General features: G+C 49.2%; 1 protein-coding gene across 2 annotated transcripts in view; it reads left to right on the top strand.

Annotated features, from left to right (window-relative positions):
* DUSP22 (dual specificity phosphatase 22) overlaps positions 1–16,892 on the top strand; it is a 56,741-nt gene continuing 39,849 nt past the window's right edge. For both annotated transcript variants that reach the window (XM_011955133.1, XM_011955132.1), the window contains exons 1-2: positions 1–133; positions 11,536–11,569. In XM_011955133.1, coding sequence (XP_011810523.1) covers positions 113–133; positions 11,536–11,569 — 55 coding nt within the window. In that variant the 5' untranslated portion in view covers positions 1–112. The remainder of the gene's footprint in view (positions 134–11,535; positions 11,570–16,892) is intronic.

The following is a 16,892-nucleotide window of genomic DNA, read 5'->3' as shown; positions in this document are numbered from 1 at the left end:
TGGCGACACTGCGCGCACTCAGTCCCGCCCGCCGCCGCCGCTCCTCCCCGTAACATGCCATAGTGAGCTGCGAGCACACGGCCAGGGGCGCTAGGGTTCGCCTTCAGCCACCATGGGGAATGGGATGAACAAGGTAACGTCTTCCCTCGTTCGCGCTGGGTGTGCTCCGCGCTGCAGCCTCCTCTGCGACGGGTGCCGGCCGCCCCGTCCTGGCTGCCCGGCGACTCGAGCCCGGGGTGCCCCTGCCCGCGGGGGGACGGGCGCGGAGGGAGGGGCGGCGCGCCTGGGCGGCGACTGCGGAGTCGGGGTTCGGAGGGTTCCCGCCCCCGCCCTGCCGGCTTCCGGGTGGGCAGCCCGGGCCGCCGCCTGGCAGCAGGTGCGTGTCTGAGGCTGGAACGAGCCGTGCGCTTCGGGAGCGTGGACACTTGTTCTGCCGAGAGATCAGCTGGGCGCCGAATGGATGTGGTTTCTTTTTTCCCCTCCTCTTCGCTCCCAAACTGCGCTCTTGAAGCATCACCCTCCCACATCATTAGTAAACGGGCGTCCGCTGTAATTTCCTCTTTCTCCTCAGATTCTGTGTGGCTGCCTGTGGGCGCAGATACGTTTTTCTTGTGGACAGAGAAGTTAACAGAGTCCTCAGCCCTGAGCTGTTTCTAGATAAGTGGGAAGCAGAGAAGAGATTCAGAGCTGATTAGCTTATGTGACTTCTGCGACGAGGGCAACCTGTTGCTGGCTGCTTGCCCCATGAGGCCTTCTAGAAAATCTGTGTTGCTCCGTTTGTCCGGTCCGTTTCTGGGCCCCACCCTGTGTTCTGTTGTGTCCCCGCACCTCACTTCCCAGGCCGTGGGATCGCCTTTCCTGTCGAAGGAAGTTGCCAGATTCCAGCTCTTGCGGCTGAGAGTTGCCGGGGTGTGTTCATGTGAACCACAAGGTTAAAGATTTTGTTACTTGGTACTTGGCTGGTTTCAAGGAAGGATTCACCAGACTTTACAAAGCCCACAACAAAGACAGTCCCTTTTTACAGGTCTTGGAATGGTCCTGGATCAGATGAGTCGGCCTTCCGCTTCACTTTTTGATTGTGCTCCACCCACCCACATCTCTACACGCGCTCAGCTTCCACACTGGGTGGGGATAGCAGCGTGGCTGTGTTTTCTTCCATGTCTCTCAACACGGGGTCAGCAGTGGTTTGGGTGTTTGAGCTGGAGTGTTGCAAATGCGGATTCCCGGTAGGGAAGGGGAGATGCAGTGGGGAGTCAGTCCAGGGAAAACCTGTCTAACTTTTCACGTGCCCATGTCATGTTTATTGTATCCTGGTTACTCAGTTTGTGAGAGAACTATTGTGTGTTTGGGGCCTGCATACAATACTGAGGTATTTTGGTAAACAGAATTGTATTCACTTTTTTTTTTTTTTTTTTTTGGCGAGTGCTCAAGTTTGGAAACAGACTCTCTCTCTCTTGGATAAATACTTGTATTATATTCCCATGAGCACTGGAATCCATCGGCATCACGAGCCTTCTGCTTTTTAAATTAAAACAGAACAATAAAGATGGTCATTGTCAGTTTGTGGGCTTCGTTTGCCTTCCCGTTGATGATGGTGGTGTCTCAGCTTTCCTTTGGTTATTTCTACAGTTTTTCCCACTTGAGCTGTTCACTCTCCACCGTTTTCAGCATTAAATTTATAGTATTTGTGTAATATAATTCAAAAAATATATTTAGGAATACAGATGGTTACCTAAGGGATCAACGTTATTTTCATGCTTTTCAACAAAAGCAGTAATATTCATACACTTTTTACCTTTCAAAATGGGTAATAAATTGCTTGACTTTTAATATCTTGTGAATAGAGACTCACAGCGTATAAATGAAGAAATATATGATCACGAGGTCAGGAGATCGAGACCATCCTGGCTAACACGGTGAAACCCCATCTCTACTAAAAAATACAAAAATCTAGCTGGGCGAGGTGGTGGGCGCCTGTAGTCCCAGCTACTCAGGAGGCTGAGGCAGGAGAATGGCGTGAACCCGGGAGGCGGAGCTTGCAGTGAGCTGAGATTGGACCACTGCACTCCAGCCTGGGCCACAGAGCGAGACTACGTCTCAAATAAAAAAAAAAAAAGAAATATATGTATAGAGAGATTTAGAGAATTCTCTGCTTCAACACTTATTTATTATGTACATACTGTGAGCCAGGTGTTGTGCTAGTGGGTGGGGAGGGAGGAAAAGGGGGTGCAGTGGTAAATGACCCAGAAATCCTTCACAGAACCTTCAGTATAGATCAACGCTTGTCCAGCACTAATATGATGCGAGCCATGTTTATAACTTAAAATGTTCCAGGAGCCACATTAAAAAATACACTGGTGAAATTAATTTTAATAACATATTTTATCTAACAATATATTAAAACTATTGTTTCAACATGTAACCAATATATAAAATTATTCGTGGAAGATTTCATGTTTTTTACTATGTCTTTGTGAAAGGAAAAATCTCGGGATCCCCAGATCACTTATATATTCAAAGCCTAGCATGTATTTTATACCTAAATCGCGTCTCATTTTGGACTAGCCGCATTTGAAGTACTCAATAGTCACTGTGGCTGATGGCTGCTGTGTTGCACAACACAGGGTGTGTATGTGTGTGGGAGTGAGAGAGAGAGAGCACAAACAAGGTAGGGAGGAGTAGAGGCTCCAGAGGATAACAAAGGCAATTTCGGAAAAGTGGGGAAAGCAGAAGATGGGATGAAAGTGACCTAGAAGGGGCATTCAGCCCAGGCAAGGAATCCTGCTGCAGTAAACATGTTTACGTGAGATCAGGAGGAACTACCCCAAATCACAAGGTTAGTTCGTGGCAAAGTAGATTGCTGGAGGCCAGTAACTTAAGAACCTTAACTAGAACTTTTGCATACTGTGTGACTTGGAACGAGGCTTCGTATTTTTCCCATCTGTAAAAAAAGAAGAATGTTGATTTGCAGAATCAGTGGAAGGTGCTACCCCTAGAACATTTTCTAAGAACACTTATAAATATGTGCAATGCCTTGGGAACTAACATAACTTGGAATGTGTGTGCCCTGAGGTTACTGGGACAGGATTTCTTTCCAATCTCATACACACACATTGGTCATTTTTGGCAAAAGAACATTTCTGGTCTAAACAGTGCAGGCTCCATTCTGACTGCTTTGGGAGAGCAGTTTCTATTATTTCACATCCCCATGATGGCTCTTCTTGTCAGTACATTCCGGTCTCCTGTATGGCAAAATACTGTGCCAATTTCCATTAGGTATACACAGCAGATTATCAGAAGATGGAAGGAAAAAAGGCTTTTGTATTCTAGAAAATTAAAGATGAGGAAATGAAAGCAGGACCGGGTGCGGTGACTCGTGCCTGTAATCACAGCACTTCGGGAGGTTGAGGCAGGTGGACTGCTTGAGTCCAGGAGTTTAAGACCATCCTGGGCAACATGGCGAAACCCTGTTTCTACCAAAAATACAAACAAATAAACAAACAAAATCAGCTGAGTGTGTGGTGGCTTGCATCTGTAGTCCCAGCTGCTTGGGAGGCTGAGGTGGGAGAATCGCCTGAGCCCGGGAAGTCTAGGCTGGAGCGAGTCGTGATTGTACCACAGCACTCCAGCCTGAGCGGCAGAGCGAGACCCCGTTTCAAAGAAAAAAGCAACACCGTTGTGAACCATTTTTTTTTTAACACTTTATAAAATCTCAGCCTCATGATAGCCATATAAGGTTGAATGACCTTATATTTGCCCAGATTGGGGAATGGAGATTTGGAGAGGTTAGGTAACATAAGTAAGGTCCAATGCTAGGCAGGGCGGAACTGGGTTTGGACCCCAGTCTCTACTGATTTTGAGGATAGGAAAAATCTTTCCTTTGAGCTGGGTGCCAATTCATCCCAAGTCAGTTTTAAAATTCCTGAAAAGTAATTTGAAAAGCTCCTCATAGCTTCGATTACTTGTCAAATAGCCAAAATCACCTCCTCTCTTCCTTCATGTTTGACATTGATAAAGAAGGGGGTAAAAGGCAGCAACTAAAACTATTTTTTTATTGTTTTTGTTTGTTTGTGTGTGCAATCCCTAGGTAGATGCCCCACGCTGGCCAAAATTATAATCGCCAATGAGTTTATGGTGTGTTTGGAGTACGTTACCAGTTACCACGCAGAGTAAGCCACAGCTCCACGAAGCAGGTCCTGTTATTTCCGTGCCTGTTTTCTTGATGTGCACAGAGGTTAGGGAACTGCCAGGGTCACCCAGCTGGTGGGTAGCTGAGCCGGGACTCAAAGCCACAGTGGCTCAGCCACAATGCAGAGTGCCTCTAAGATACTCGTCTGCTGAGATGTTCGTCTAGTAAATGTCTCTGGTGAGATTAGGGTTAAACGAAGCAGGGTGTTGCATGCAAATGTCGTGTTCCTGTGGAGCCTTTGAAAACTCCTAGTTGACTCAAAGTTCTCTCGAGTCTGAACCCTCAAATCTTTTGGGGGAGAGCCTGTAAACAAAACTCCTGTCCTCACTGTCTACTTATTAGTCTTCAGTACTACAATACCCCATTAAAAACAAAACAACGACTAGTCTTTAGCCAAACATTATGTCAGAGAAGGCTGCCCGAAATGCTTCTCATGTGCCAGAAATCTTTATCTTGATCAGCCTAAAAGTGGGCTGAAGCCTCGCGTTCTAGGGCAGGATGTGAGGACCCTCTGGTTGGCATCTTGCCCTCCACTGACTGCCAGGGTTCGTTCAGCTCATCAAGCATCCGGCCTGCCTGGCCTTGTGGCCTTTTCCTTCCTCCCTGCTGTGTGTCGTCTGAAAGCACCCTGCCTGGTGGGAATGGCTGCCGTCCCTGTTCTTCTCGGGAAGCCTCTCGTGATGCTGGGAGGCCTCACTTCAGTGGGTGCATCTCGTTCCCTTGGGGAGCCCACTGTTGCTAAGAGGGGCTGGCTACCAAAGAGCCTGACCTGGGGAACCTCCGCCTGTCTGCTGCTTCACGGGTGTGATCTTGAACAAGTCACTTAAATGTTTCTAAGCGTCAGGATTTTTTTCCTTCCTGGATTCATAGATGTATACAACTAAAAGACCTTAGGTGGTTAGCTAATCCAGTCTCCTCACTGGCTCTACAATGAGGGTAATGATACCTTCCCCAATTACCATTGAGTTATTGGGAGAAGCAAATGGGAATTTATTAGAACACATTTTTCCAAACTGTAAAGTTCAAATGCAGTCTGTTTTGAGTATTCTTGGATGTGACTGACACTTGTTTGAGGATGGCTTTTGCCCTGTTAGTAAGATGAGGGAGTATAGTTGGGAAAGGATTATAATTCAAGGGGGATATGTTCCCTCCAGGCATAGACCAGTGTTCCTCAATGGCTGCTCCTGTAGACATTTCAGGATCATTACTTGTGAGACTGCCCTGTGGATTATGAGAGGTTTAGCGACATCTCAGATCTTCACCCAATAGTTGCCAGTGGCACCTCCTCCCCACCTGTGACCACCAGAAATGTCCCTGACGTTGGCAGATAGCCCCTGGGGAGTGAAATCATCCCCAGTTGAGAACCGCTGTTGAGGGTTCTTCCTCTCAGAATTTCCTGAGGCCTGTGTGGTCTGGAACTGGAGAGTTACCAAAAGGTGGAATAGGGCTTACAGGGTTGAGAAGCTGTATTTTCATACGGGAAGGGGCTGGAAGGTCGGGCGCCTTCGTGCTGCTAAATTCATGTGTTTCCACCTGGCAGCAGGTGACTTGGTTGCCTGCATAGTCCAGTCATCCATCCATTCACCTGTTCATGATATTATTATTGAACACCTGCTATTGTCAAGGCACTGTGTTAGATCCTATAGTGGGTTGTTAATATGAAAGACTCGAAGACCCTGCCATGCAGATTAGTCCCAGGCAGCTTAGAGAGGAGCCTCCTGCAGGAAGTGAACACTCAGCCACTGCTGCAGGACTGACAGACAGATGGCCACGTGCTGGTGGGCTCTGGTTCCTTTCCTCTGCACCACCCCCCAAAGGGCTCTCTCTTTTCTCCATTTAATATTACATTTTTGTTTCATGTTGAAGAGCAGATGTTAAAGGCAATGTTCTAAGGGCCCAGGAGAATATTCTCATATTCTTCCCTTTTTATATGCAAACTGGTTAAGTCCATGGCCAAATGGCATTTAAAAAGTCTCTGTGACATTTAACCCTTCAAGGAATCCACCAAAGTTTTTCCCCTTCATCCCTGGCTTTGAAACCCAGAAAGTCCTTTCTGACATAGAAAGAATTAAGATTCCACCCCCACCCCCACCCCACACATGGCCTTGTGCAGCTGCTTGCTCAGGAATTTACTTCTCAACATCAGTTTGGGTGGGGTTCTTAGATTCCATGCATCCTGAAGGACTAAAGGAAATGTTTAAAAAATAAACTCAAAATATTTCCTGCCTTAGAAGCAGTATTCTTTGGTGCTTAAGTGCGTTTTTGTGGCTGAGGATTTGTGTTTTTGCATTTCTGTGAAGCTGGAGTTAGCACAGTGCAACACGTGGGTGGGAAGCTGTCCATCAAGAGGAACCATCAAGCATGGAGAATCTTTAGGATGATTTCAAAGCATTTCTGCAGAAGGGTTCTGCCTGTATTATCTGTGCCCAGACAGTCTTGTATCAGAAAACAGGAGCCTTTGACCTGCAGAATGCCAGAGACCATCTTCCTCTGTGGCCTGTGCTGTTTCATCACCATTTATTCACTGACTTCCTCTCAGTGTGTTCGACTCTGGGCAAGTTTTAGGGACACATTAGGAGACAAGACAGATGCACCCCCTGCCCGAAAGTCGGGAAATGAATGAAGCCATTTAGCCACTGGTGACTGTGGTGAAGAAAATAAAGCGAGGCGATAGGACAGAGAGAGTGCCCGGGAGTTTGGTGGTCAGGAGAGACCTCCCTGGAAATGGTCATCTTGTGGGAGGCCGCTCAGGACCAGCGTCCCCAGCACAGGGAAAGGACAGTTCAGAGGCCCGAAGAGGATTAGCATCAATTCCGTGTTTTTTACTTTAGTGTAGTGGGACATTCCCGAGTTGTGTTGACAAACTTTTTTTTCCGACTTGGCCTGGCTTTCTACCAGGTGGTAATGATTTCATTTTCTCTCTGTGTTTCTTGCTTCTGGCTTGAGCTCAGCTCCTGCACGGGCTGACTGGTCAGCCAGGTTGTTCCAGATGAAGACCTTGTTTTTCCCAGGTCTCCTCTGCTGGAAAGTTACTCGATTTTATTTCATGTTCTCTTTCTCTGTACTCAGGGATTACCAGCAACAACAATATCGTGAAAGTAGATGGGTCAAAATTTTTGTGATTTCCAGGTTGAAAGCCCACATCAGGGTCCGTGGTGCTGAGCAACAGCATCCAAATGTGGTTACCTTAGGTAGAACAGAGCAGAGCAGCCAGCCTGGAAGGCTGGAGAGCCAGACTCGGGGCAACCTTGGCAGGAGCAGATGCTGTAACTGGTCAGTGAGAGCATTTCCGGGGCTACTGCAAGATGCTGATGCTGCAGCCAGTGGACACTGAAGGTGCCAACAGCCCTGCTGCCTCTGTTGCCGAAGAGGACACTCTAGGCTGTCCCTGCAGTCAGCGTGCAGACTTGTTACACACGGGTCACACCCATGTAGCAGCAGAGGCTCGTGTGAGCAGGTACTGGCTTCAGCAGCTTCTATATGAAGAGCCGGGCTCTGCTTCCCACCAAGACTCCCTGGGCCCAGGATATCCCCAAACCTAGGAAAGGGTTTCAGAGACTGGAAAACCAATAAAATAAATGGCCATTACGGGGTTTGTGATTTTCGAGCATACCCAAGGGATAAAGGACCCCACACAGTGGGAACTTCTTCTCTGTTTAGAACGATTAGTTGGGGCAAAGAAAGTGCTATTGCAAGGTGGGACCAGTAAGGGGTATTGGGAGAGTGGGGGTGACCTGGCTCGGCTGGACGTGAGAAGGAAGTTAGGGGAACCCTTCAGAGATACGTTGGAGCCAACCTGCAAAAGGCATGCTGAATGTTTATTGAATGTTTGGCCTTAAGTAAAAGGGTTGTCAGTGAACATTTTGAGGTAGAAAATCACCCAGGAAGAATATGGCTTTAGAAAATTAATTAGATAGGACAGAGGAATGACTTCCGTGGTTCCTACTGTAACCCCCGTGGGAATTGAGGCTCTGGGCAAGGCCGAGGAGGGTTACTGTGAGGGGCCTTCTCATTCCCGGGAGGAGGGGAGCAGAGAACTGAGAGAGGTGCCGCAGCGGTGGGAGCCCCAGGTTTTCCATTCGGGGTGACTGGGAGAAGTGGCATCGTCAAGGGCAGGAGGACTCGACAACGGGAATGGGAAAAGAGTGGTTTGCTTGAGATGGTTCTGCAGCAAGCCGGGCTCCAGACGGTGAATTTAGGAGTCAGAAAATCATGGTTCTGTAACATTAGAATGTAGAGACGGTCCACTCTCATGCCGTCATTTAATTTTAAAGATAATATAAAATGTATTAGTTTGTGCTTAGTAGAGAAGACAGCAGATGTACGAAGAAAAAAAGCAAAAATGGGCCATAATCTGTTTTCCACATAATCCCTCTTGATTTAAAAAAAAAAAAAAAAAACCACCATCAATTGGCATAGTGCATGCACAGGACTAGAGCGTCAGATGGTGTAGGCAAGCTCAGAGAGAAACGCGGAAGCCTCCTCCAGGACCCGCCGTCGCCGTCGCCGAGGTGAGCACGGTGACGAAGGGAGGTGCTTGCACACAGCTGCACCTTTCCTGGTTTTCGTACCATTTTCAAGATACATTAAGTTAAAATGCATGAGATTGTCTTCCTCACAGCCCCACACATCTTAGGCATCTTAGTAGTATTTCATTTCATGGCACCTAACTTGGAGTCTGGATAGCGCCAGTGGCCACAGTGTCCGCTGTGCAGGACCGTCTCCTTGCACTGGCCCCTGCCTTCTCTCCACCTCTCTCCCACTCCCCCCCAGTAGAGACAGGACCCTTTCTCCAGGCTGACTGTTCTGCTGTCCCCTACCTGTCTGCCCGCTCCTCTTGGGCTGCAGTTCCCCTGAGTGTCAGTGTCCCCAGGAAGCCCTCTGCCACCCCAGAGTGGTCAGGTCACCTCCACTTTCCCTGTGTGAGCTGCTCCATGAGGGCAGGGCCCTGTCTCTCAGTCACACCTGTACCCCGAGTGCCCAGCGTTGTGCCTGAGGAACTTGATCCACGGCGATACGTTCTCTGACTTTGGGCAGATAAACATGCTCACGGTCTAGAAACATTCTGATCTAGAAAATCACCCAGTGATTATAACTGGAGAGATATGGAGCCATTTGCAGTCACTGCTGTAAAAAAAAGTGTTTCTGACACTTGCTTAAGCCAGCAAGGAGGACTCCATTCAAGACTATTGCAGCAGGGGAGGACTTGATGCCAGTATGGCAGGGACGAGGGTGGATGGAAAGCCAAGGGTAGGGCGAGGGAGTGGGTGGAATACCACTCGGGAACTGGATTAGACCTCGGGGTGGAGGAAGAGGAGCTTGGTGGGGTCTTAGGGGATACACTTAGCAGGTCTCTGCTCGCATTGGACTCGGTCGGCCAAGGACCGGGCCTTCTTGAGAAAAGGACTCAGGAACCTGGCTAAAGTTTGGTCAAGGAGGGGTCGTTGCACTGCCAGCCAAAAGAGCCACATGGCAGTGATGCTCGTTAGTATCTACCGCCACATCCTGAAAAAGACAGGACAGACCCTTGGGAACGACTATACACAGCAAAGCTCTGTGCAGCCAAGCGTCGCCAGAGAACATCAGCGGGATCCACATCCAGGGCGAACTTGCATTGTTCCTGTGTTTCAAAATAGGAATGATAAAGTATAGACTCCACCCTTCCTCCCAGGAGAATCGTAAAGACTGATTATGCTTCCAGAAAGACCTGTCGGGTGTTTCAGCTCACTGGCAGTGGGTGCTGGCGTTGTCCTCTGAGACGTCATCTCACATGCTGCTGGTTACGGAGCTAACCCGACCTGCCTCCATCGGTGACTTCAGTCACGGACATAACTGAGCTCCGCCCCATGGGGCACTCTCCAAGCTAATTTTGCATCCTTACCACGCTGGGTATTGAGTCAGCCAGGGCGATCGCACAGCCCTGTGCCCGGGTCACTGCTGGCTTTTGCCTGTTGTCCTGGAGTAATGATTAGCAGAGCCTGTTTTCATTCTTGGACTGTCCCATTTTGGTTGATACATTACGTGGCCCCTTGGCTAGTTGTCCCTCTGCAGAGAGACTAACTCTGGGCCTAGCACTGCTGCCCCGATGTGAGCCACGATAGATAGATCCCCTGCAATGACTAGACATGAGCCAGCAGTTTTTAGCGAGGCAGCCGGTGGTCAGGAAGATTCTTGAAGAAATCGGCAAACATGAAGAACCGTACTACAGGCTCTTTCGACTTTCTCAGTGGGAGTGAAGAAAGATAGGGGAGCTGCGGGGATGGGAGTGGCAGACAAGAGGGTGAGGCTGGGACATCCAGGGATCTGTGGTGAAGTGTCACCAAAACCGCTGGTTGTATGTGCTTGGAAATCATGGCGAGTGATACAGTGAGCGTATTTTAATGAATGGTACTGTGTCCTTATTTAAATTTCAGAGTGTCCATGCAAAGTGCTGGCCAGACAAGAATTTGCTTCCTATTTCGCAAATCATGGATGTGAAAGAAACCGCCCCCAGTTCTCATTGCTGATCTGCTAGATCATTCCGTGTGGGGGCTGGAGGTGGAGAGGAGGGCTTGCCCAGAAATCTGTGTTTCTAACAGAGTCTGGAGTTCGGATGGGGAGTTTGGTTGGAGAACCACTGCCTTGGACATTTTGCAACAAAGATGTGTTCTTATTAACTTGCATATATTTGCAGGTTGGATCATTTATTTAATTATTTAACAACCCCTTGTTGACGGTCCTCCTGGCCTGGGGCTCGGGAGGCAGCAGTGAGCGACAGGATTCGTTTGCTGCCCAAGGAGTTTTCCCCGACAGAAAGATGGGCCTTCACCTGGTCATGCCCTCGCAACAGTGTCGCCACACAGGGGACACAGAGGGCAACCAGGCCACACAGGGGACACAGAGGGCTGCCAGCACTGAGTCGGGGCCGAGTCGGGGCCAGCCCTGGACTCAGGGCTCAGGACAGGCCAAGGGTGAGGTGGGCGGGAGCGTATCCGCCTGCAGCGGGCACCGTGTGTGCAGTGGCCTCGTGCAGCAGAGCGCAGGGCTGCGGGGCCGCCTGGGCTGTGGGGCCAGGGTGGGCAGGCGGGGCAGGGGACTTGGACCCTCAGAATGTCCACCAGCACTGCAGGGCTGCAAATGAGGATGACGGGGTCAAAGCCGGGCCCTCAGCCCAGCGAGGCGATGGCACCACCTGCAGCCTTCCACAGGCCGCTCGGGGCGCTGGGTCACCCGCGTGTCTGTCAGGGAGGGGCTGTACTGGGGAAGGGCCTGGCCTTTGCAGGGATCCTGCTGCTGGATGAGGCCCCCTTCTGCAACGCCATCCACTTAGAGTTTGCCAGGCTCATGTCTGTGTCTCTTCCTCCTAGATCCTGCCCGGCCTGTACATCGGCAACTTCAAAGGTGAGTTCTTGCTTTTTTATTGTTGTGGTAAAATACACATAACATACAATGTGTCTTCTTGACCGTTTTAAAGTGTGTAGGTCAATGGCTTTAAGTAATTTGCATTGCTGTGCAGCCATCACCAACTTCCTTCTGCAGGACATTTCCCATTCCCAAACTGAAACTGTGTCCCTGTCAAACCCTCTGACTCCCCAGTCCTCTCCTCCCAGCCCCGGGCGGCCGCCGTCCTGCTTTCTGCCTCTAAGAATCTGACGACTCTCCGAACCTCCTCCTAGTGGAATCATGCAGTATTTGTGCTTCCGAGACTGGCTTATTTTACTGAGCCCAGTGTCACAGTAGCATGTGTCAGAATGGCCTTCCTTCTTAAAGCCGAATAATAGTCCATTGTGTGCATAGGCCTCATTTTGCTTCCATTTATTTGTTCGTGGACATTTGGGCTGTTTCCACCAAAAGTGAGTTCACTTTTTAAAAGATCAGCTTTAGACTTCTCATGTGTGAGACTGACAGGCAAAGTGTAGACTCAGTCTGCAGTCTGTTCTGGGAGTGGCCACCACTTGCACCCACGCCCCTTGCTGGGTGCACCCCAACCCCCTGACCGTCCCCTGATGGAGTGGTGTGAGGCTGTGAGGCTCCAGCTCTGCCTTGGGTGCTCCTTTTAACTCTCCACACCCGTTGGGACGTCATCATCAAAAGACGGTGGACAACAGGCACATTCAGCAGCCACGTGACTTGCTTATACCCTTTGACCACTTTTATTTTTTAGTTACTGTTGAGAAATTTTCAGAAGCCTGTTCTTTTTAAGTCACCCGGGAAACAAGAGTGGCTATTTCATTGCTGGCAGATTCTTCTCATCTGGTGCCGCTGCTCTGCTCACACATTTCCTGCCCCGTGTTCAGTACTGATGGAGTCGCTGTCGGCTATTGACTGTTTTCACTCAGCTCTAGGGCACGGTGGTCACTGGGCTTGTCGGCTTCCAGGGAGGTGCCAAGTCCGCCTGCCAGGGGACATTCAGAGTTTATGTAAGTGAATCACTGAGAGGAGGTGGGAAGATAGAGATGGGGGGCCCTTAATAGGATGGGAGGGGCTTGGGAAGCTTGCAGACAAAGCCCCACCATGTTAGGTCGGACAGAGCCAGACCGTGTCATCGGCGGCTCATGCTCCTCCCTTCCCTCACAAGCCGGAACACGGCCACTCCTGCTGGCTTTCTGGATGCTGCTGAAATTTCTGAGTTCAGATTCAAATTGATTGTACAAATAATCTTTGTTATTTCTCTGCGCTCTGTGTACAAATAATCTTTGTTATTTCTCTGCGCTCTGTATAATGTTTATCTCCACACACCTCCCGCCCCTTCTCCCGCCAGCTCACTAATTGGCCTCAAAGAGATTTAAGCACAGAGAGCTGACAGCTGCTAATTGTATGACAACATGTTAAAAATAGTACTGGACTTGCTAAATTAGTAAGCTTTGTAGTTCTGAAAAGCAGCAAACCCTTTGTGGTGGGTAGGCCAGGGTACATTAATGTAGCGAATGTCAGAGTTATTTAGTGAGGTATTAACTATTTTCATGGGGAAAGGGAGTGTCTTTGAGAATAGAGTTTAGGATAAGTTCTTAGAAGTAGAATTGCTAGATGAAAGGTTTGAAATTAAAAATTTTAATAAATATGAACCAAATTCAACACTTCTGACAATAGTATGTGAGAGTTTTAGCCTTAATCATGAAAGGTTACCTTTTTTGGAAGGACGGCTTTAAGAAAATATTTAAATTTCTTTTCATACTACAAGCTACACCTGTTTTCTAAATATTCCGTGACATAGGACTCCTTCCAGGTTCCTGGGTCTCGTGCTTTGTGGTTTAGTCTCTGAGACAGTTGTAGACAGCCCACCTCCTCTCCTTGTTCTTCGGGTCGATGCTGTGTTACTACCTTGAGTTATTCTGATATTGGTATGAGGTTGTGTTTTATTCACTCGTTAGCCAAATATTTATTAAACGCTTTCCAGGTACGAGGCTTATCTAGAAGAAGGGAATGAGAGTACAGTGAATTGGCAAGTGGGGCTAGAAGGAGAGGAAGTGTTTCTTCCCCATTGTGCTGTGAATTCACTTGTTCATTGCACAAGCTTGTCGGGAGCACACAATGTGCTGGGAGTTGGATGTGGACCAGCGTCCCTGTCCTCAGGCTGTCCGAGCCCAACAGCAGGTGCAGAACAGTGTGTGTCCTCAGACGGGTCACACACCTGGGGGTGTAGACTGGGAAGGTGGTGTCTGCCTCACAGGGCTGTAGTGGGGCTGACCCAGACGATGGGCGATGCCCTTGGTGGGCTCAGTGCCCAATACCTGGTGCCCTGAGAAATAAACACCCACACACTCACTGCTGCTGCCATGGGGCCCGATGGATGCCAGGTCTGCAGTAGGCAGCTGGGTGGCATTAGCTGGCGAGGGGGTGGAAACCCAGTGTGGAATGTGGCCTCTTTCTTTTTTCCTGGGCGGCGAATCCAGCCATCTGTGCTCTCGCCTGGCATCTCATACAGTCATTTATCTTGCTCTTAAAATCACAAGTAATACGTTCCTCTTGTAACACAAGAACCAGTAAAGGGGAAAGGAACGTGGACAGTCACTCCCTTCTTCTGTCCCTTCTCCTTCCTCCCCTCCCTTCTCTTCCCCTTCCCATTTCCTCTCTTCCCTCCCCACTTCCCTCCTTTTTCTCTCCCTCCCTTCCTTCCTTCTCCTCTTCCCTCCTTCCTTTCAGTGGGACCCCTCACGTGTCACTCTGCAGCCCCTAAAAAAAAAAAATGCTTTGTAGTGAATCAACAAATGGTTTTGCAGCACCTGGTGATTTTTCCTCCTGGAGAAGACCCACAAACAAACCCAGCTCTGGAGCCCGGTCTTTGGGTCTTCGACGCTTTGGTGAGAGCCTCTCTGTTGAGGCTCCAGGATGCAGCAGGCAGCCTCGCCCACACGCCAGGAGGGAAGGCAGGGAGTGGAAGCCAGAGAGAGCAGCCCCTCCCTGGGCCAGAGGGTGGGTCCGTGGCTTCCTTACAACTGGGCGCCAGCAACAGGGGATGTCAGCTGCCAAAGGAAGCCCTCGTTGTTTGAAGATGTCCACAGAATTCTAGAAAAGAGGGACACTCTTAGGTACTGTGTGTATGCGGGTGGTGCATGTTGAGACCATGTTCGCAGTCTAGAGCTTGTGTTTTGTGTCTGCCAGTGAGACAGACGGTCCTGGTGGGTACCCAGTTGTTTGGACAGGGCCAGCCTGGTCAGAGGTAGTCTGCTGTCAGCTTGCTGAGACAACATAACCATGCTTGAGAGGTCAGCATATGTCCATCCAGACTTATTTTTTCCACATGAGTTCTAACTGATAACCTTCCTGTTGGTTTTATGAGTTACTAGCCTGTTGCATTTGTGATTGGCAGTTGGGGAGGGGCCCACTGGCACCAGGCCAAAGTCCGTTCCCTCTGGGACTCAGTGTTAGGGTGCACATGACCTCGTGGGGTTCTTGCTAAAGTGCACGTTCTGATCAAGTAGACCTGGGGTGGAGTCAGCTCCAGGTGATGCTGTGCTGCCGGTTGGAGGACCCCATGCTGAGCACCAGCGTGCTAAGTTCTGCCCCTGTAGGTCTGTGCTCAGGAGCAGCGCGTTGGAAATATACAAGCTTGTGTCTGTGCACCTGAGGAAGCTCCACCCTGGGCCTTACAGCTGGATTCCCAGCTCGTGACCTCGCTGCTCATTGGCCTTCCAGGACAATCAATAATGTGAAGTCCGTAAGAAGTAAAGTTCCAGTGTCATCACCCGGCAGGTTTCATTAAGCATTTTATGCACTCAAGTAAGTGGGCAGAGCCTGTGCCTTATGGGAAGGGATGCATCAGCGGACATGGTGCGAGCGTGCAGTGAGGAAGAGGAGAAGCGCTGGCCCTGGAGTGCTTCCCTTTGCTTTGGAGTCCAGCAGTCCATTGGCTGTTGTGTGATATCGAGTGGTCTTCTGTATTCAGAAATGTATACTTTTTTTTTTCCCCAGGCCACTTTAAAAAGATTCACTCTGTATTATAAAGGCATTTTACTGGGTAAAGAGAATGTTCTAAAGTTAGGATTTGTGACGGTTACGCAGCCTTGTGAATGTCTGAAACCACTGAATCGTGGACTTGATCAGGGTGCATATTATGGTGTGTGAATTATATCTCAATAAAGCTGCTGTGAAAGGAGAAAAGTAGATTGAAACAAATATGGATTGTTAAAATTCAAACGCCAGGTGGAATGGGTGTCTGGAGGGGCCAGGTGGGAGGGCAAGATGAGCTGGCCCCGTCAGGCTGCCCCGTGTCTGCTGGGTCCCTGTCCCACCTCCTGCAGGTTCAGGGAGCGCCGAAGCCCCGGCTTTGTCTGTTTCACTGCTTGTCTAAAATGTCCATACTGGTGGCGATTGGAAAATCCCATTTTGGTGTGAATGTGGGGACTGGCTGCCTGTGGCTTCCAAAACGATTCTCGCTTCTGCCTAATTAATTCTAAGCTAGCCCTGCTGGTACCCCAACCTGTGAGGGGTGGGGGGTTGGCAGTGAGTCCGCATGTGCTGTGTAGATGGCTCCCATCCACAGCAGGTGGCTTCGAGGTAGCTGTTTAGCTCAAGCGGGAGTGAGAGGAGACTGCCGTTACGTGATGGATGCCTTTCTGAGCCTGATAAAGGGCTCGTGTTCCTCATATAAAAAGGTTTTTTCTTTCTCACTTTGGCTCAAAAGATGAGCCGGTCAGAAATAAACTTAGGCAAAATACTTGAAAGCGATAGCCCTGAATCTGAAGCTCGAGAATTTGAATCTGGGAAAGCAGCAGCCTGGAATGTGAAGCCTGAAAGGTTGGAGCAATGAAAAGAGTCTTAAAATGAAACTGGTATTTTAATATGAGTTAAATTTTTTCCTGACATTGCTGAATGTTTAGAACAACGTTTCTTGATTTCTGCGTCATCATCAAGGCTTGTTAGAAATGGAGATTTCCTCAGCCCCGGGGTGGATCAGGAACTAAGCTTGCGCTCTGGCCTCCGCCTTTCTAACTGAGCCTCTTGGTAGTTCACAGGGTGTTAAACTTCAGAGCCACTCATGTAGAACACACACACACGTAAACGATAAAGAAGGAAAAAATCCACTTGTAATTCCGTCTCTGAGCTGGGGCTGCCTCTGTACCGTCCCGCCATCTCCCTGCTGTCTTCGTCTCTGCGCTTTTATACGTTGGGTCTGTGTCATATTATGGTTCGCATTATACCCCGAGCATTTCCCCATGCCGTGAAATAGTCTCCAGACCATGATAATTAAACATTTGCCTTTCTTTGTTGTTGCTGTTTTGTT

Source organism: Colobus angolensis, unplaced genomic scaffold, assembly GCF_000951035.1.
Source record: "Colobus angolensis palliatus isolate OR3802 unplaced genomic scaffold, Cang.pa_1.0 Scaffold396, whole genome shotgun sequence".
Classification (NCBI taxonomy): Eukaryota; Metazoa; Chordata; class Mammalia; order Primates; family Cercopithecidae; genus Colobus; species Colobus angolensis.
Note: the sequence above shows the minus strand (reverse complement) of the source record. Positions and strands in the feature narration are given on the sequence as shown.